Source organism: Schistocerca piceifrons, chromosome 6 (genome assembly GCF_021461385.2).
Source record: "Schistocerca piceifrons isolate TAMUIC-IGC-003096 chromosome 6, iqSchPice1.1, whole genome shotgun sequence".
Lineage (NCBI taxonomy): Eukaryota > Metazoa > Arthropoda > Insecta > Orthoptera > Acrididae > Schistocerca > Schistocerca piceifrons.
In genome coordinates, this window is record NC_060143.1 from 8,301,010 (window position 1) to 8,321,888 (window position 20,879).

A 20,879-nucleotide genomic window follows, 5' to 3' on the forward strand; every position below is an offset into this window, starting at 1 on the left:
TGTGTGTATGTTTGTGTTTGTTTGTGTGTCTATCGACCTGCCAGCGCTTTCGTTTGATTTTATTTTGTAGTAAATATCTATGTGAAGTGAATTCCTAGTTAGCTTTGACAACTGTCATGTCACTCATATGATATAAGTATGCTTTCATTTTCACTATGTATCATTCTTGAAATGCAGTTGTGGACATTGTGGTTTTAAAATGAAATTCTGGTAATGGATAAATGGCATTGTGTAACTTCAGTATATACGACAATATTCCATGTGAGCATTTAGCAAAATGGAACTACTTCTGTACAGTACTGGATTCTTGCTCTTGCACAATCTTGACACTGAACCGCCCTTAATGTGTTAACTGATCAGGCTTTCAGCGATCTTGTTGCCATTCTCATATTAGCAGGATATTTTCAGGGTTTATTTTGGATGAATTTAAATGTAATGGTAGATGTGCAGGTCATGCAGGATTTTTAGTGGATCATCATTACAGTATCACGCATCTTACATCTCATGTTATTGTTGATATATTTTTCATCGAATAACTAAACAGAGTACTTAAAATCACACATATTTCCTGTTATGTTTTAATCAGGGTTTCATTGTATATAAACTTCACATAGAACATTACATTTAATTAATATAAATTCGCACAACAATGTTAGACTTTAGAAACTACCTACAGGCATGTCACATATGTACTACCTTTGTCAGTATTATTCATTGTCATTACACTCGTCAGTGATTTTTGCTGTAACTGGATTTTACTGTCATTACTGTCATTTATGTTATTACTTTCATCATTAGCCACTGATGACCTAGCTGTTTAGAGCCCTCCACCATAAATCATTATCATGTTCATCATTAGGGATGGGAGGCTGTTAGAGAGTGTGAACATTTCTGAATCATTAACTTATAATTCCTTAAAATCCAAATGACTAAATATTTGAGGGAAGATGGTATTTTGATTATTGGTAAAGATAACAGAGCTAAATTAATGTTAAAATGCTAATAAAAATACAGGCTTCCAAAAGTTAAGCAGTTACAGCATAATCAGGTGGGATAAATTATCAGGTCCTACTTGATCATGGTGTAATATTTTAAATTCTGGATGCCCATATTTTTATTAGCATTTTAACTTTAACATCTCTATCTATACTCTGCAAACCACTATGAGGTGTATGGCAGAGGGTATGTCCCATTGTATTACTTATTAGGGTTTCTTCCCGTTCCATTCACATATGAAGTGTGGGAAAAATGGTTGTTATAATGCCTCTGCATGTGCAGTAATTATTATAATCTTATCCTCACGATCCCTATGCGAGCGATACATAGGGGGTTGTAGCATATTCCTAGAGCTTGTTAAGGTAGTTTCTCAGCACAGTTTGTGTCTGTTTCAAGAGCCTTCCAGTTCAGACCCTACAGTATCTGAGCGACACTCTCCCATGGATCAAACAAACTAGTGACTATTCGTGTTGCCCCCCTCTGTATATGTTCAATACCCCCTGTTAGTCCTATTTGGTACAGGTCCAACACACTTGAGCAATGTTCTACAACAAGTTGCATGAGTGATTTATAAGCAATCTCCTTTGTTGACTGATTGCACTTCTCCAGTATTCCACAAATAATGCAAAACCTACCACCTGCTTCACCAACAACTCAGCCTATGTGATCATTCCCTTTCATATCCCTGCAAAGTGTTAAACCCAGGTATTTGTATGAGTTGGCTCAGTGACTCACTGTATTATAGTCATATGGATACTACATTTTTTCGTATTGTGAAGTGCGCAATTTTACATTTCTCATCATTTAAAGCAAGTGTCCAATATTTGCACCACTTTGAAATCTTATCAAGATCTGGCTGAATATTTATGTAGCTTTCTGTCAGTACTTCACCGCAGATAACTGTATCACCTGCAAAAAGTCTGTTACTATTAATATTGTCTGCAACACCATTAATATACAACATGAACAGCAAGGGGCCTAACACACTTCCCTGAGGCAGACATGACATAACTTCTACATCTGACGAGGACTCTCCATCCAAGACAACATGCTGCGTCCTCTCTACCAAAAAAGTTCTCAATCCAGTCACTAATGATTGTACTTTTGACAATAAGCACAGGTGTGGTACTGAGTCAAACGCTTTTTGAAAATTGAGAAATACTGCATCTACCTGATTGCCTTGATCAAAGCCTTGATCAAAAGCTTTCAGTATGTCATGTGGGAAAAGTCGTAGTTGGGTTTCACGTGATTGATGATTTCAGAATCCATGCAGGTTGGCATGGAGGAGGGCACTCTGTTGAAAACACCTCATTATGTTTGAGCTCAGAATATGTTCTAGGAGGCCACAACAAATCAAAGTCAAGGACATTGGACCAAGAAGAAGTCAAGAAAAATTCTTGACTTCAGTGGCATAGTAATCACAAGTACATCCCAGAAGGTACTAATGTCAATAAGGAGTACTTCAGGGAGCAGCGACACACAAATGGCCAGACTTGTGGGCACCAGGCAGTTGACACCTTCACCAACATAACACACCCACTCATCGTTGTCAATTAATTCACAGTTTTTTGACCAACCACAACACGGCTGTGGTTTGCTAGCATCACTATTACCTTGTCCTAGCACCGAGTGACTTCTGGCTTTCTCTAAACTGAAAAAGACTCTGAAAGGGACTAGATTCCAGAACAGGGAAGACATTATGCAGAATTCGAAGGAGCAGCTGCGCATCACACCAAAAGAGGCTTTCCAGAGATGTTTCCACCATTGGCAGTAGCTGGGAGGAGACTCAAACAGTTTTAGCTGAATAACGATTTTTGAGCAGTAGGACTACACACCATTTAAACAGATAAGAAACCCACTCTGTTGCATTATGGCACTAAGAGAAATTGTCCCCTTTGTGTACATAATCTGTTACTGTTTTGAACATAACACATGATGTTTGAATCTTTAATTTCTTTTAAAGATCAAGTAAGCTTTTTTAAATATTTCACTGGTGTTTCATTTTACGTACCATCTGGCATGCCCCATTAGGAGGGTCGACATAACCTCTGGCAGATACCTTGTCAAACTGTAATATATAGTGAATATAATGTACATACAATTATTTTGTTATCATACCATGTATTCTATCGATTTGTATTCTGCTGCTCTGCTTCACACACTAAATGATATAATGTGCCACTAAATACTACACCACAGGCTTACACAGTACTATCAACTATTCGTGGACATCGCTCTAAGCATCTTCGGCTGCTTTGTGCCTATGTTACAATATAGCAGCTTTCTGTATGCGTATTACTAATGGATGTAATCTACTGCACTATTGGATTATATTTGTGCTACACATGCACATGGAAGCAACATGTGCCTTCACAGGTGTCTATATAGTCAATGTCATGTGAAGCATGACACTTGTGACAATAAGTTAACTTTTCTATGAAGTATATATGTACACAAGATGTGTCATGTAGACAGACCACGTACAAACCAATGCCACCATTTTTGTGGAGGTATATCAGGTGCTCGAGAATGACTAACAGTTCAAATTAGCTAATAGCACTAACAATAAATATATGCAGGCGAGACTGGGCATCTAACAAGCACAAGTTTATTTGAACACGAGAGATATATCCATCTCAAACAATACAATAAATCAGCGATGGCAGAACAACAGGAACAGTGCAAGATGAAGACTGAATTTTGAGAGGCCTGTGTACTGGCTAAACAGCCATTTCGCTTGAGGAGGAAGATAAGAGAGGCTATAGAAATAGCCAAGTGATCCAGCAATATGAATAGAGAAGTCGGGTACTGACTCACAGCGCCTTGGCTGCCAGCAATGACAGCTTTGCGGAAGGACAGTCCTCGCAAAGAATAGGCGCACAGTGGGCCACAGCAGCAGAGAGTACACAGAGTGCTGGCGCACCCCACCCGATACTAGGCAGTTAGTAAACAGCACTACACTGCAGTCACTGCTCATTTTCCTATTTGGCAATTTCAACAAATGGCAAGCAATAATGGACACTCCAATGGAAAATGTCTATTTCTGCCAATGACAAGACACAATGCGAAGACCAGTAAAAGAACACCTAAACTCCTTCCTCCTCACCCTCATATCCAATGACAGCACTCCTCCATAGTATATAAGTAATCAAACTAGCTCACTCAGCAGTTAGCAATACACCCTGAGGAAAGCGTCTTGCAATAGACGCTGAAACATCAGAATTTATAGTTGACAACGTAGTCACAAACCCAAACATTACAGCCTGTTTGGACCAAGTTTTCTCTCTCAAAACTTATTGAGCCTATGGGTCCCCACAAGAACAAAATTCTAAAGATTATGTTTCCATCTGAACATCTCTTTGGTTGGTTTTTGCTTTTTGCACTTATGCTATAGACTTGGGCTTCCTTGAAATATTATTATTCTGATTGTGATTTAGCCTGTGCTGACTGTTATTCAAGGCTTTGTATTGCATTTACCCTTGTATGCTCATCCCCAGCTACACTGATGAACTTAAACAAAGTTCTGTAGTTCATACACAAAATTGATGTAAAATGGCAATTTTCATTTCCTTCCTGTCAACTTCACAACAACCAACTTCCTATCCAAATCTTTGTCTGTTATAAATTGCCACAAATGGTCAACAATCAAGTGGTCTTGCACTCACAATTACTGACTGCCATGCTAGGATGTGTATACTTTCATAAGCCTTGTGGATTAACATGCTGGACATAAATCAAAGACATAATTGTTTAAGTATAATCTTTGATAAATTATCCCTTTCCATATTAATATATTCCTAGTTACACATCAGATGCAGTGTGGAAATTGCATATTTTATACTGTATAATCAGATGGCTCACTGAGCTCATATTCTACTACATAGGAGGGTTGGAACTTTAATAGTGGCAACTATTTTTTTACAGCTCGTACAAAATAGATACGTGTTTCAAAGTTTTACTGACCTTCAAAGTAGTCACCACCATTGAGTATAACCTATTGCCAGCGATGTGGAAGCCGTAGGATACTCTTAGCAGTGCCAGTTGTGTTGACAGTTAGAGTGGCACGGTTTATTGCCCAACAACTGCTACAGATTTGTCGGGCAATAGACTGCACCACTCGAACTGTCAACACAACTGGCACTGCTAAGAGTATCCTACGGCTTCCACATCGCTGGCAATAGGTTATACTCAATGGTGGTGACTACTTTGAAGGTCAGTAAAACTTTGAAACACGTATCTATTTTGTACGAGCTGTAAATAAATAGTTGCCACTATTAAAGTTCCAACCCTCATAATAATCAACATCATGTCTACATAATAATCAACATCATGTCTCTCATTCAGTCGCCACTATAGGGGTAAAATGCTACACGCTATTTTAGCACTATAATGATCGTTTTTTAGCCAATGAGGTCTTTTTATAGCTTTACACAAATGAATTCTCTCTCCTGTGCAATGTTTGTTTGAAAACTGATTATAAAACAAATCAGAATATTTCTTTAAGGTATTTTGCTGTTCTGTATGGTGTATAGGAGTTCCATTACAGCTACCCTTTGTCCATTTCATAATGAAAAATAATTTTCCTTTTAGCTGTTACAGAAGAAGTATGATCTCATGTTGGTGTTGATCCATTTACCGCTTACTGTATTAATTTGTTGAAAGCTGTGGGATGGATGAAGCTTATGTGTTTTCTACAAAGAGAGTGTTATGGAAAGGCAAGATTGCCACTCACCATGTAGAGGAGAGGTTGAGTTGTAGACAGGCACAATAAAAAGACTGCTATACATTTGAGCTTTCAACCACAAAGCCTTCTTCTGAAGCAGGAAACACACACACACACACACACACACACACACACACACACACACACACACACACACACTACTCATACACATATTACCACTGTTTCTGACCACTGAGACTAGACCCAGTGCCCAGAGACAGTCATAATGTGTGCGTGCGAGCGTGCGTGCGTGTGTGTGTGTGTGTGTGTGTGTGTGTGTGTGTGTGTGTGTGTGTGTGTGTGTGTGTGTGTGTGTGTGTTCGAGAGGCAGTTGTGCTTGTGTGAAAGTGTGTGTGTTTCCCACTTTAGAAGAAGGCCTTGTGGACAAAAGCTCAAATGTCTCCTCTATATGGTGACAGCCTATCCGTTACATAATACTGTCTTTATTCCATCATGGACTGTGCATCATGTGTATTATAGACATTCATAAGAAACTTGGAAAACAAGACAGAATAATCAAAGAGGAATTGTGAGTGTGAGTAATACAAATACTAAGTATTTTCAATGTGAAATCAACTAGTCTCATACACTCTGTTCTAGTTTATAAATAAAGTAATAACACAGATCTCCAGATCAAGTTGCAAATACCTTGTGTTCAAGAGCCTGTAGACATCCAGCATCAGCACTGAGGGCACGATCTGCAGACTCCAGGCATTGCTCCCAATCATAGAGGGCTAACTGACAACGAGTCCGTTCAATAAGTGCTGGCAAAGAATCTCGAATCACCAAACGATCCAAAAGGGTTGCAGCTGCTTCAGACTCCCGACGCAAATGCAGGAAGGTTGCTTTGCCCAGTATCGCCTCTGTGTGTTGCCCACCCTCATGATCCAAAGCCTAAAAACATATGAAACTAGAGACAAAAAGTGGTATATTGATATTTGCTTGATTTAAATACATGATTTGTGTTATGGTATTACAGGTCAAACATTTAAAAACCTAGCTATCTCTTTTACCTCCTTTCTCTTTCATTTATTTTCTACAATTTTTTACTGTTATCTTAATTCAATTCATAATATCTATGTATCATCATTACTTCCCCTTCTATCATTACTTGCTGTTATCTTAATTTAATTCATCAGTTTTAGGTGTTTTTTTTTCCATCGATTTTGTGCTTAAGTACTATGCTGCTTCTTCACTGAGCATCTTTTTTTTATTACTATTTCTTTTGTATGTTTCAAGATTTCTGTTCTTTACCTCTTGTCTTCATACTTTTCACTGTTTTCTCCATTGTTTAATTATTCTAATCAGTCATCCCTTGCTGCAATTCCTACTAATTTGTGTGACTGTTCTTACATCCCTTAATCCATCCTAAACAATTGTATGTCAAACCTTCCCTATCTTTTATTTCTCTATGGCTCTCTCTACACTGTGTCATCTTAACACCTGCCCCCTACACATGCTCCACAATGGTATTCCTAACCTATTCGGCCATGATCTGACTTGCTACATACAATAGCAACATTGAGGCCTTAAAACAGTTAACTATCTTCTCATTTGTACTTTTTCCTTGAAGAACAGAGGTACACATTCTTGCATAATAACTCGGCTATCAGAATTCTTCAGCTAACTGCCTGCTGCCAATTTCCTGTTCTCCTTCATATCTGATAACAAAATATACGAGGGCCGTTCAGAAAGTAACCTCCGGTTGATTTAAAAAAATACACCAAGTTAAATAAAAATATTTTAATATATACATCTTACAACTACATCTTTGCACTATTTTTCTACATAGTCTCCATAGCGATTGAGGCACTTATCGTATCTCTTCACAAGCTTTGAAATTTCTTCTGCATAAAAATCACCCGCTTGTGCCTGGAGCCAGCCTGTGACCGCATCTTTGAGCTCTTCGTCATCATCAAACCGCTATGACCCGAGCCATTTCTTCAAATGCATGAAGAGGTGATAATCACTTGGCGCCAGGTCTGGGCTGTAAGGTGGATGGTTGATAACGTCCCACTTGAAGGACTCAAGAAGGGCCGTTGTTCTGCGAGCAGAGTGAGGACGGGCGTTATCGTGCAAAAAAACGATACCGGAAGTCAGCATACCACAGCGTTTGTTCTGTATAGCCCGTCGTAACTTTTTTATTGTTTCACAGTACACGTCTTGATTAATGGTCGTACCGCGTTCCATGAATTCAACCAACAACACCCCTTTGGCATCCCAAAACACCGTTGCCATCAGTTTTCTGGCAGAAAAATCTTTCGAGGCTTTTCTTGGTTTGGTAGGCGAATTTGAATGTGCCCACATCTTTGATTGTTCTTTTGTCTCAGGGTTCACGTACTTAATCCAGGTTTCGTCACCGGTCGCGATTCTGTTTAACAATGGTTCTCCTTCGTCCTCATAACGTGACAGAAAGTCTAATGCAGAGGCCATTCTTTGAGTTTTGTGGTGGTCGGTAAGAATTTTGGGCACCCATCGTGCACAGAACTTACGGTAACACAATCTTGCTGTCACTATATCGTACAAGAGAGTCTTAGAAATCTGTGGAAAACCAGTAGACAACTACGACATTGAGAAACGTCGATTTTCAAACTTTTGCATCAACTGTCTGAACGAGTTCGTCAGTCACCAATGATGGTCTACCACTCCTCTCTTCATCATGAACGTTTTCTCGTCCACTTTTAAATAAACGTACCCATTCACGGACAACTCCTTCACTCATAACTCTTGGTCCGTACACGGCACAAAGCTCACGATGAATAGCTGCTGCAGAATATCCTTTGGCTGTAAAAAACCTTACGACAGCACGCACTTCACATTTGGCGGGGTTTTCTATTGCAGCACACATTTCAAACTGCCACAAAAACTAAACTAGCGCAGGTACGACGTTCACTCGACCACGGCTTGATGCAGACTGACCTGTTGAGTGCGTGAACGCACAGATGGCGTCGCTACTCCCCCCACAACCTGCACTGTGACCAATCGGAGGTTACTTTCTGAACCGCCCTCGTACAACTAACAACCTCTTGATATTTGTAACATAAGGTAATAACAGTGTGACTCTTCTTTCACAGGGCTATAATGTCTGAAACATTCTCATTATGCCTTTATAATACAAGTGTACTAAAATGAAAACGTTGTGCTATATTTTTGAGGCATGTCAAACTGGTACTCGAATTGCAAAAGATCTGTTGCTTGAACATACACACCAAATTTGTGATTGCTGTAGAAAGTATTATTCAGGGAACAAGTTAACATTGACTATGTTTGTTATGTATATACATTACAATACTAGATTTCAACCAATTTCATCAAATTTGGATGACACCTCCAACTTTCATTGATTGCCTTCATTGTCTTTGTCATGAGCAAGGAATATTATGAAAATGATAGATTGCTACTGAACATATAGACGAGACATTGGGTCGCAGACAAGTACAATGAAAAGACTGATATACAACTGAGCGTTTAGCCAAACGACCTTCTTCTCAAGTAGGAAAAACACACATATTCAAACAAGCACAACTCACGCATATACAACCACTGTCTCTGTCCATAGTCTTTTTATTATGCTGTCTACCACTCAACATCTCCTCTATATCGTGAGAAGCAATCTATCCTTTTCATAATATTGTCATTATTCTATCCAGGATTTTCATTGTTTGATCATGAGCAAGTAGATCTGATGTGACAAGAGAACCAAGAATGTTTTCCACAGGTTACCATCGCAAATGGATCCATGGATATATTTATCTGTACATTAGTGAAAATTTTATATGAATTTAATTTTTAGAAAAGTAAAGTATCAGCTGTAGCTGACTGAGACATGGAACATAGGAACATTTAACAGTTCAGAGACGTTACTGGCTTTCAAAAGAGTTAGGATAGACGCATCTAGTCATCTGAGTGTGTGTGTGTGTGTGTGTGTGTGTGTGTGTGTGTGTGTGTGTTTGTGTGTGCGTGTGTGCGCGCGCGCGCTTAAACTATAAAAGGAGTGATAGCTTCAAAGTTAGTAAAGGCATGTTTCTGTGTGACATACATCAACCAGCCCCATGTGAATGGTTGCATTTCCTCATTTTTGTTTGTTGTTTGCATCCCAAAATTCCCATTATTCTTACAATTTTTTTCATAACTGAACTCCTCCACACACAGCTAATTGCGAAACAAAACTGGGAAACAGACGACATAGAGATGATGGAACGGAGGAACAAATGCTCAGATGCAGATTCAGACGAGATAAACATTGTGAGTAAAATTTAAATGTAAATGTCATGTGACTAGGGCCTCCTGTCGGATAGACCGTTCACCGGGTGCAAGTCTTTCGATTTGACACCACTTCGGCGACTTGCGTGTCAAAGGGGATGAAATGATAATGATCAGGACAACACAACACCCAGTCCCTGAGTGGAGAAAATCTCCGACCCAGCCGGGAATCGAACCTGGGCCCTTAAGATTGACATTATGTCACACTGATCACTCAGCTAACGGGGGCGCAAAACATTGTGAGTTAAGGACTTCATATGATAAAGACGTAGAAATAGTCAAGTTTCAAACTCCAGAGAGCTACAGGCAAACAGCTAGGAACAAAATCTGCAAAAAGAAAAGGGATTAATATACCAAACTAGGATGGATCTTGTTAACAAAGATGTATAATATTTCATTGTAAAGAAATATGGTGTGAATAAAAGTACCACAAAATGATTTTACATCAGCAGTAACTTTGCTCTAATCAACATAGTGTTTTACAATGGCTGTTGGATGCTTACAAGCAAAAACAAAGAAATGTCTGCATTACATTACTGGATTTCATAAACGAACAAACGTAATGCACCATACTGAGTTGTTGGGCACACACAAAAAAATGAAGAAAACTTTAGCTTTCAGAGCAATCCCTTCTCACGCTTGAGTACACACACACACACACACACACACACACACACACACACACACACACACACACAGAACAGCTCAAAGGGATGCAGCCGGTCTGCCCACTAGGAATGCGAGAGGGAGGGTTGGCAGGTGAACTGGCTAAGCAAGTGATGCGCAGGTGTCATGAGACTGTGGGCAGTGGCACACCCTTAAGATTATGTGGGGATCTGAACTGGGAGGGAGGGAGGGGTGGAGGGGGTGACAGGATGGAGGAAGGGGAAACTGTCGGGTGGAGGGTGAGAGGACAGTGGGTTACCAGAGACTGAGGCCTAGATGATTACGGGAGTGGGGGAGGTGTTGCAAGGATAACTCCCATCTGCATAGTTCAGAGAAGCTGATGGCGGGAGAGAGGGATCCAGAGAGCTTGGGGTATGAAGCAGCCACTGAAAATCAGCATGTTATGCTCAGCTGCATGAGCCATCAGGTGATCAACTTCGATTTTGGCAACAATCTGGCAGTGGCCATTCAGCCTGGTGGACAGCTGGTTGGTAATCACACCGACGTAAAAAGGTGTACAGTGTTAGCAGCAGAGCTGGTATATGACACTTCTGATTTCGTAGGTGGCCTGGCCTCTCTGATGGGGTAGGATAAGCCTGTGACAGGACTCAAGTAGGAAGTGCTGGGACGACAGATTGGGCAGATCCTGCACCTTGGTCTTCCACAGGGACATAATCCCTGTGGCAAGGAGTTGGCAGTGACAGTGGTAAAGGGATAGACAATGCAAGACCAATTTAGGAGGCACTGGAAGGATCTTTGGTACGATGTCCCTCATTTCAGAGCACGATGGTAGATAATCAAAGTCCTGAAGAAGGACATGGTTCAGTTGTTCCAGTCCAGGGTGATACTGGGTGAGGAGTGGGACACTCCTTTGTAGGTGATTCTTGGAGGTAGTGGGAGGATTGTGGGTGTATGAGGATATGGCAGGGAAATCTGTTTGCGGACCATGTTCTACAAATGATTGACAGACACATCTTTGGGAGGAAAAAAAAGTCAATTTCTGCTACCTTCAGGTTTGCAATCACTGTTCGCACTCATAATTCTCTGAACACTTTTTAAACAACAGGCAGTGACTTACTTAACTTCTACGTAACTTACTACAATCATCTGAGAACAACTGCACAGTGAAAATAAATATAGTAGTAGTAGTAGTAGTAGCTTTATTCATCTGTAGATCTCTTTTTACACAGATATAGGACATGTCAAAGTATTTACAAATATAGAAAAATTTAAAATAAGCTAATTCACATACACATACATTTACAGACTCCTAGTTAGAGACAATCATTAGATTTATTCCTGGTATACAATATTTTTTTTACAAATAACTTATTTAATAATGTAATGCCACACTGTTCACTCATATCTCACTATCAGTCACTGTACACACTATACACATAATGTTTCATAACACTTCAATCATCTCACACACACACACACACACACACACACACACACACACACACACACTGGTGATCTCTGGGCCATTTTCTGTACCACAATTTCCCATATGCTATCCTGAAAAACTGAGTCAGCATCCCTCTATAATGAGTGAGATGTTGAGCTCAGAAAGAGGTGTCAGTATTATGCAATGCATAGCTTGGAGGTAAGTTTTTCTAGAAAATGAAAAAGAAGGAAAAAACAAAGTGTGAAAGTGTTATGTGGAATGTTGGTTGTTTTATAATTACTATTATCATTATTATTATTCTCAATTATTCCCATTTAAAGAGTGTGTTTGAACTTGAATTCCTTTATGATGATTGATTATGTTTTTTCTAAACCCAAATTTTCTTCATGTGTTCACTGTGTTGGTTTTTTTTCCCCCCCCCCCCCCCCCCCCGCTCCGCTGTCCATTTGCATCCTGATCTCTTCTGTGTTGTGGTGTCAAATTTATGTTTTTTTGATGATGTTCCTGAATTCAGTTCTATTTTCTGCATTGTTTACTGTTATGTGTGCTTGTCTGAGGTCCTCTTCAACTTCTTTTATCCATTTTGTTTTTCCCCTACCTGAGTTGATGACTTTAAGAATTTGCTATGGAATTCTGTTTTCATTCATCATGTGGATATGTCCATAGAACTGCATTCTTCTTTTCCTCACTGTATCCGTAATCTTGTCTGTGTATTTATATAATTCTGATGTTGGTCTCTTCTTCCAGATTCCTTGCCCTTGTATTGGGCAAAAAATTTTGCTGAGAATTTTCCTTTCTTGTTTCTCTATTTCTTTGATTTCAGTTTGCCCACCTATTTGTGTTGTTTCAGACGTATACACTGCCTCCGGAAGTATGACAGTGTTGTAGTGCCTCAATTCTGTGTTAATGGATATGGACTTTTTGTTATAATAGTTCCACATGAGTTTATATGCTTTCTGTAGTTTTTTTATTATTTCCTCATTGGTCTTTAGGTTGATCCCTGATGGCTGGATGATTTCTCCCAGGTACTTAAAATGTGGTACTTGTACGACTTTCCCATGGGTTGTCACAATAGGCAATTTATCTTGTGGCACTCTTTCTATGTACTGGGTTTTCCCATAGGAGATTTGCAGGCCAGTGGCTTCTTTTCTATTATTTGTGAGGATTGCAAGGTCATCTGTAAAAGCTAAACGCTTCACATTGAATCTATTATCCTTTCTAATGCCCATTTGGATTCCTTTGACTTCTTTTTCCCATGTCTTGATAATTTTTTCAAGAATGATATTAAAGAGTAATGGTGAAAGCCCGTCACCCTGTCGCATTCCAGTTAGGATTTCAAATGGTCCAGAGATATCCCCCGTAAATTTAACCTTGGAGACTGTGTCAGTTACTGTTTGCCGAATGATTGCTCTTGTCTTTCTGTCAATGCTGAATTCTTCCAGTGTGTTGCAGAGCACTACTCTGTCTATTGAGTCGTAGGCCTTTTTAAAATCTACAAAAGTGACCACAGTGTTTCGGGTGTTTATCATCTAGAGAATCATTTTCAGATTCCAGATCTGTTCTATGCATGATCGTCCCTTGCGAAAACCAGCCTGGAATTCTCCTATTTGTGGGTCAGCTTGCTCTTCTAATCTATTCAAGAGAACTTTTCAGAGGATTTTATATGTGACTGGCATGAGTGAGATACCTCTGTAATCGTTTGGTTCAGTTTTGTTCCCTTTTTTGTGGAGTGGATGGATGAGTGTGCATTTCCATTTCCATTTATAATCATTATTATTACTTATTTGTATAACATTTTTTTTATCAAGCCCCTACTCTATTTTATCTAAGTAATCCTTCAATGTATAAAATGTATTGCATAACAGGTACTTTTTGGCTGCTCTTTTAAGTAACCGTATTTTTGCAGTATCTTTTATCTCTTTTGGTAATTTATTGTACAGTTTTGTTCCTTGATAGAAAATGCTGTTTTGAGTTTTATGTTTATTTTTTCTTGGCAAATGTGAGTTGAGTCTAGCTCTTGTTCCATGGTCATGGACAGAACTGTTTGTGCAGTAATTACCAATGCTATTTTTGATGTGTACAACTGACTTGTAAATGTATTCACACGGAGCAGTTAAAATTCCCAGTTTTTTGAACAGATCTTTACAATGAGCTCGACTACCATTTTTGGTTATGATTCTTAAGGCTCTTTTCTGAAGTTTGAAACTTGTGTTCATGTTTTGTGCATTTGTTTCCCAAAAAAGAATGCCATAGCTAAGAATTGAGCCTACATATGAATAGTATGTAACTAAAAGACACTGCATGTTACTCACTGATGATAGGATTCTAAGGGCATAACATGCTGATGACATTCTGTTTGCAAGTACCTTTGTGTGTTCACGCCACTTCAACTGAGAATCAATATTCAGTCCTAAAAATTTTGCATTTGTTACACACTCTATACAGGTGCCATCTACACTGACTTTAACATTGCCATTTTCCCTCTTCATGCTGAAATTCAAGGCATTTGTTTTCTTTATGTTCAATGTCACTTTATTGCTTATTGACCAATCGTAAACTTCCTTGAGAGCTACATTTGCTTTCCCTGCAAGGAGTCCTCTTGTTTTCTCAGTGACTATAATATTGCTGTCATCAGCAAAGAATTTTTTCACCATGAGTAACACTACTGGGAGAAAGTCACTGATGTAATCAGGAGCAGTATTGGTCCTAATATGCTACCTTGCGGAACCCCTACATTAATGTATTTTGGTTCTGATAAGTGTTTTACTAAATGTTTAGATCTATTTGAAGTATGTGTTAGCTCTACTTTTGTACCCTATCTGCTAGGTATGATCAAAAGCAGTCATTAGCTGCTACCCCTCTTATTCCTAATGCTCCTAATTTATTTAATAGAATCTTTTGGTCAACTATATCAAAGGCCTTAGAAAGATCCAAAAATATGCCTTTGACACATTCATCTTTGTCAAGAGCATCAAGTACAACCTTTGTGAATTGTACTATGGCTGACTCCGTGTTTTTTCCACTTTGGAAACCAAACTGTGATTCACTTAAATGATTGTATTTATTCAGGTAAGTCATTAATCTGTCTTTCATAAATACTTCTATTATTTTTGAGAATGGTGACAACAGGGAAATGGACCGGTAATTTTCTATGTCTTCTGCATTTCCTTTTCCAGAAGGTGCATGACACTGTATCACACAAGCAGCTTGTAGCGAAAATACATGCTTGTGGAATATCATCTCAGTTATGTGACTGGATTCATGATTTCCTGTCAGAGAGGTCACAGTTCATAGTAACAGACGGAAAGTCATCGAGTAAAACAGAAATGACTTCTGGTATTCCACAACGTAGTATTACAGGCCCTCTGCTGTGCCTTATCTATTTACATGATTTATGAGACAATTTGAGCAGCCGTATTAGGTTGTTTGCAGATGATGCTGTGATTTATCACCTAGTAAAACCATCAGAAGACCAAAACAAATTGCAAAAGGATTTAGAAAAGATATCTGTGTGGTGCAAAAATTGGCAACTGACCCTAAATAATGAGAAGTGTGAGGTCATCCACATGAGTGCTAAAAGGTATCCATAAAGACTTTGGTTACACGATAAATCAGTCAAATTTAAAGGCAGTAAATTCAAGTAAATACCTATAAATTACAAATACGAATAACTTAAATTGGAAAGAACACATAGAAAATATTGTGGGAAAAGGAAACCAAAGACTGTGTTTTATCGGCAGGACTCTTAGAAGATGCAACAGTCTACTAAAGAGACTGCCTGCACTACACTTGTCCTCTTTTGGATTAATGCAGTGTGGACTGGGATCCTTACCAGATAGGATTAACGGAGTACATCAAGAAAGTTCAAAGAAGAGCAGCATGTTTTGTATTATGCCAAAATAGGGTAGAGTGTGTCACAGACATGATACAGGATTTGGGATGGACATCATTACTTCCTCACTGCAGCTGAATCTTCTCACAAAATTTCAGTCACCAACTTTCTCCTCCGAATGCGAAAATATTTTGGTGACGCTGACCAACACAGGGAGAAATGATCGTCATAATGAAATAGGGGAAATCAGAGCTTGCATGGAAAGATAAAGGTGTTCATTTTTCCCGTGCGCTGTTTGAGATTGGAATAATAGACAATTATTGTGAACGTGGTTCAATGAACCCTCTGCCAGGCACTTAAGTGTGATTTGTGGAGTATCCATGTAGATGTAGATGAAGTAACATAGGAGATAGGCTACAACCCTGTCTCACTCACTTCTCAACCGCTGCTTCTCTTTCATACTCCTTGACTCTTATAAATGCTCCCTGGTTTCTGCACAATTTGTAAATAGTCTTTCACTCCATGTATTTAGCCACTGCTGCCATCAGAATATCAAAGAGTATATTCCAGTCAACATTGCCAGACGCTTTCTCCAAGTCCACACCTATCTTCTAACAGAAATCATTGGATCAGTATTGCCTCATATGTTCCTACATTTCTCTGGAATCCAAATTGATCTTCCCTGATGTTGGACTCTACCATTTTTCCCATTCTTCTATAAAGAATTCATGTTAGTGTGTAGTTCTAAAGCATCAACTGTACACCGACCATTGCAGCTCCATGAAACGGCATCAAGAAGAAATGAGCCGTGCGTCAATGGAAAGAGGGGGCTGTACTATACCTCCAGGAAGACAGAGTTCAGCACCCTCCACCAACACTGACTTAACCAGCCGCCCATCACTAGTCGGGGCCAGTTGGGTCACAGACTTTGAAGGCATCAGTACTGAGTAATAGTAACACGACAGTTAGGCTGCACTCTACGAGTAGTAACAGTGTGTAAAAGTAAATGCACGTAGGAGACGCAGGAAGCACATCAACCCACCTCATAATGAGGAGTTGTGTTACATTTCTTTCCAGTACAGGAATAAGGTGTTCTGAAAAAGTAACTCATGTAGAAGACAGAGAAAGCGCATCAAGCAACCTCATAACGGAAAGTTAAGTTATGTTTCTTTCCTTTTCAGAAATGATATGTTCTGTTAATCTGCAGGTGTTACGTACAGATCATCTGGGATTCCTGCCACCGGCCATTGCAACTTCTCTCCTTCCTTGTTTGTGTTGATCCTAACTTCCACAGTAGCCGACACAACAGCTAGTATTTTTTCAACCATGATTTGTAAATAATATGTGTTTCTTTTATCTCAAATGTGAACCTGGATCTCCTCTGATGAACTCTGGAGCATTGTTTTAGCATTGATTCAAGGGTTGTCTTCAAAGGAATCAAAAAATTCATTGAATATCCAACACTGTTTTCATAAGGTGTGACAATTTCTAACATACCCCACAAAGTATCAATCTTTTTTTACCTTCCAAGTATACCAGGCATAGAAATTTTGAACAAGACCAACAGGAAATCAAAATTATATTCGCTAAGCAGTATTTTGATACTTGCCAAGATATCCATCACAAAATAGCCTCCAGAACTCTTAAAAATGTTGTCCAGCAACTACTATCAGTGTATAAGAGAGTGTTTACTCTGGAGCAAAAAGGTATATATATCTTCTTACACAAGACATGTTCAGCAAAACAGAAGGTACTGATGGTGTACAGGAACAGAAGTCCTTTAAAAAATGTACATGCTGTAAATTGCCACATAGTAATTTTAACACCCATGAAGGTCATATAAAGGATAAATTTTAAAAATTACGGTACTCCAGATGAGACATGGTATTATTTTAATCATGATTCATAATTGTAAAGATACCTTCCATCCTCTCAAAAAGCAAGGTGGTAATTAAGGCATGGAAATCCTTCCCTGATGAAACTCAGATGACTATAGATACCAGAGCCCCAGCTCATCCCTTTTTCTCAATTTCAGCAAAGCTTTTAATACAGTTTCACATTGCTGCCTATTATACAAAAGATTCGCTTATGGAATGTTTGACCAAGTATTCAGCTTTGTTGGTTACTAGTTGGCAATCAGATTTCACAATGTTATTTTCAAAAATTTGTAAAAGATTTGCAAGCGAGAAGTTTGATAACACTACCCTCAGTCCCGCAAGCTTTGAGAGAGGATTAATAAAAAATAAACCTGTGGTTTCAGTGGTTCAGGTGTTTCACGTACCCGAGTACAATGCACAGAACATTCATACAACCATAAGAAACTGTTAGAAAATTCCTTCTTTGTGAGGTTGTTCAACTCGCATGTCACATTGGTTTGAATGTTGGTTATGCCATCAAAACACTGATTAGCAGAGAACGCTAATATAGCAGTTATTAGTAATCCACAAACTGTGTGTCAAACTTGCATGAACATTGTCTGTAGCGAAGAACATTACTGTTTGCATGTCGCCCGTCGCTTGCAACACTTGTTGTAAATACAAGATAAGTATTGTCAATCTGCTTTATTTAAATAAAACTACTAATGTTATTTGCTTGAACTGTTGTGAAGCATTCCGAGAATGCAGCATCCTTTAGGCAGCCTATATGAAACGAGTGGGCAGGATCCCACATTTGGTGACGAGTATCTGCTGAATCCAGTGCCAGACGGCCACGGAATGTTTTGCTGGCACCTTAATTTTCTCTTTTCTTTTCTTTGCAGGGGCTTTTCTTTGCTTTAACAGTTTTCTTGTTGTTTATGCTAGTAAGTGTTTTCAGGTGGGGGTTGCAGACATTTTCTTGGCTTTTTTTGTCGGTTTGTTGCATTTGTGCATTCCAACATGCCCACCCCACCTGTCCCACACCTGCCCAGGCACCACAGCCGCAAGTGTTAGATGCCACACAGCTAATGCAGATGTTTCAGTTCCAGACGCAGCAGATTTCTGCACTACTCAACATGGTGCAGCAGCTACTGGCCAACGCTGCACGCCCGACAGAACGAGCATCGCCTACTACAGCTGCTATACCACCTTTCCGATAGTTTTGTGAAGAAGAAGAAGAAGAAGAAGAAGAAGAATAGCTCAAGTGGTCATCACAATCTGAAGTCCACATCATCGCCCACAATGTACCAGGTACTGCGAAACTTTCCTATCTACTATCAACAGTAGGAAGTGTAGTATTTAGGCTCCTACAAAAACTGTTGCCAAACGCCACACGGAGTGAACTTGCTTACGATGACATGGTACCGTCACTAACTCACTATTATGGCCAACAAGTGAATGTGGTAGCAGCTAGGTATCAATTCTTTACTTGCAAAAATGGCCAGAACAAAAATATCATGAATGGTTAACAGATTTGCAGGGTTTGACAAGGAAATGCAAATTCAACTGTACTTGTGGTGCTTTATATTCAGATATTATGTTTCATGATGCGATCATGTACAATGACCTGATTTTCAAACTCAGAGAACAGATTTTGAAACAGTCTGATCCATCATTTCAGCAGGTAGCGCAAATACTAGATCAGTATAATTCCGGTGCCTTGTCGACTCATAAATTTGAGCAGTCAGCTATTTGTCAGGTTGAGTCCCTTACTTGCGATCGCCCCATCCTGCGGAGGCTTACACTGGTCACGCCGAGTAAACAGCCTTCCACGCCGCGTAGGCAGTTCGCTAAACAGGCGGCTACACAAGCAAACAGAATTAAGTCTTCCCTAGGTGTTACTCACGGAACAAGTACCAAAATCATCCATCCCGACAAGCTCAGTGTTGCGCTTGTAGTAAGAACGGACATATACAATCCGTATGTTTCCAAAGGAACAAACATAAGAATTCTGCCCACTCACAAAAATCTAAGCATTGAAGGGAAAGCAGAAAGGTGGAGGGAGTATATAGAGGGTCTATACAAGGGCGATGTACTTGAGGACAATACTATGGAAATGGAAGAGCATGTAGATGAAGATGAAATGGGAGATATGATACTGCGTGAAGAGTTTGACAGAGCACTGAAACACCTGAGTCAAAACAAGGCCCCAGGAGTAGACAACATTCCATTAGAACTACTGACAGCCTTGGGAGAGCCAGTCCTGACGAAACTCTACCATCTGGTGAGCAAGATGTATGAGACAGGCAAAATACCCTCATACTTCAAGAAGAATATAATAATTCCAATCCCAAAGAAATCTGGTGTTGACAGATGTGAAAATTATGAACTATCAGTTTAATAAGCCACAGCTGCAAAATACTAACGCGAATTCATTACAGACAAATGGGAAAACCAGTAGAAGCCGACATTGGGGAAGATCAGTCTGGATTCTGTAGAAATATTGGAATACGTGAGGCAATACTGACCCTACGACTTATCTTAGAAGCTAGATTAAGGAAAGGCAAACCTACATTTCTTGCATTTGTAGACTTGGAGAAAGCTTTTGACAATGTTGACTGGAATACTCTCTTCCAAATTTTGAAGGTGGCAGGGGTAAAATACAGGGAGCGAAAGACTATTTACAACTCGTACGAAACCAAATGGCAGTTATAAGAGTCAAGGGACATGAAAGGGAAGCAGCGGTTGGGAAGAGAGTGAGACAGGGTTGTAGCCTTTCCCCCATGTTATTCAATCTGTATATTGAGCAAGCAGTAAAGGAAACTGTAGTAACACTGTTCACATTTACGTCACACTTCACTTAGCGTAGACCGGGACTGTGCCCTAGGCATGCCCGATGTTAACCGACTGGGCACGGCCCGTGCTGCCTGAGTTGTTGATGTTGTTGTTGTTACGCCGGAAGAGGTCGCGTCCTAATTCTCGCGTGCCCTCTGGTGGACGGGACTCTACTTGCGGCAACTACCGTCCGTGACGCGCCGTGCCGATGTGCGCCTCCCGCGATCTTTCTGGTGGCTACTGCACTCCTCCTCCTTCGGGGGGTGAAGCCACTGTGATCCACTGCGTTGGAAGGTGGAG

General features: G+C 39.7%; 1 protein-coding gene across 2 annotated transcripts in view; it reads right to left on the bottom strand.

The window, feature by feature from the left end:
• LOC124802547 (tetratricopeptide repeat protein 21B-like) overlaps nt 1-20,879 on the bottom strand; it is a 275,934-nt gene that overhangs the window by 213,520 nt on the left and 41,535 nt on the right. For both annotated transcript variants that reach the window (XM_047263411.1, XM_047263410.1), the window contains exon 4: nt 6,368-6,613. In XM_047263411.1, coding sequence (XP_047119367.1) covers nt 6,368-6,613 — 246 coding nt within the window. The remainder of the gene's footprint in view (nt 1-6,367; nt 6,614-20,879) is intronic.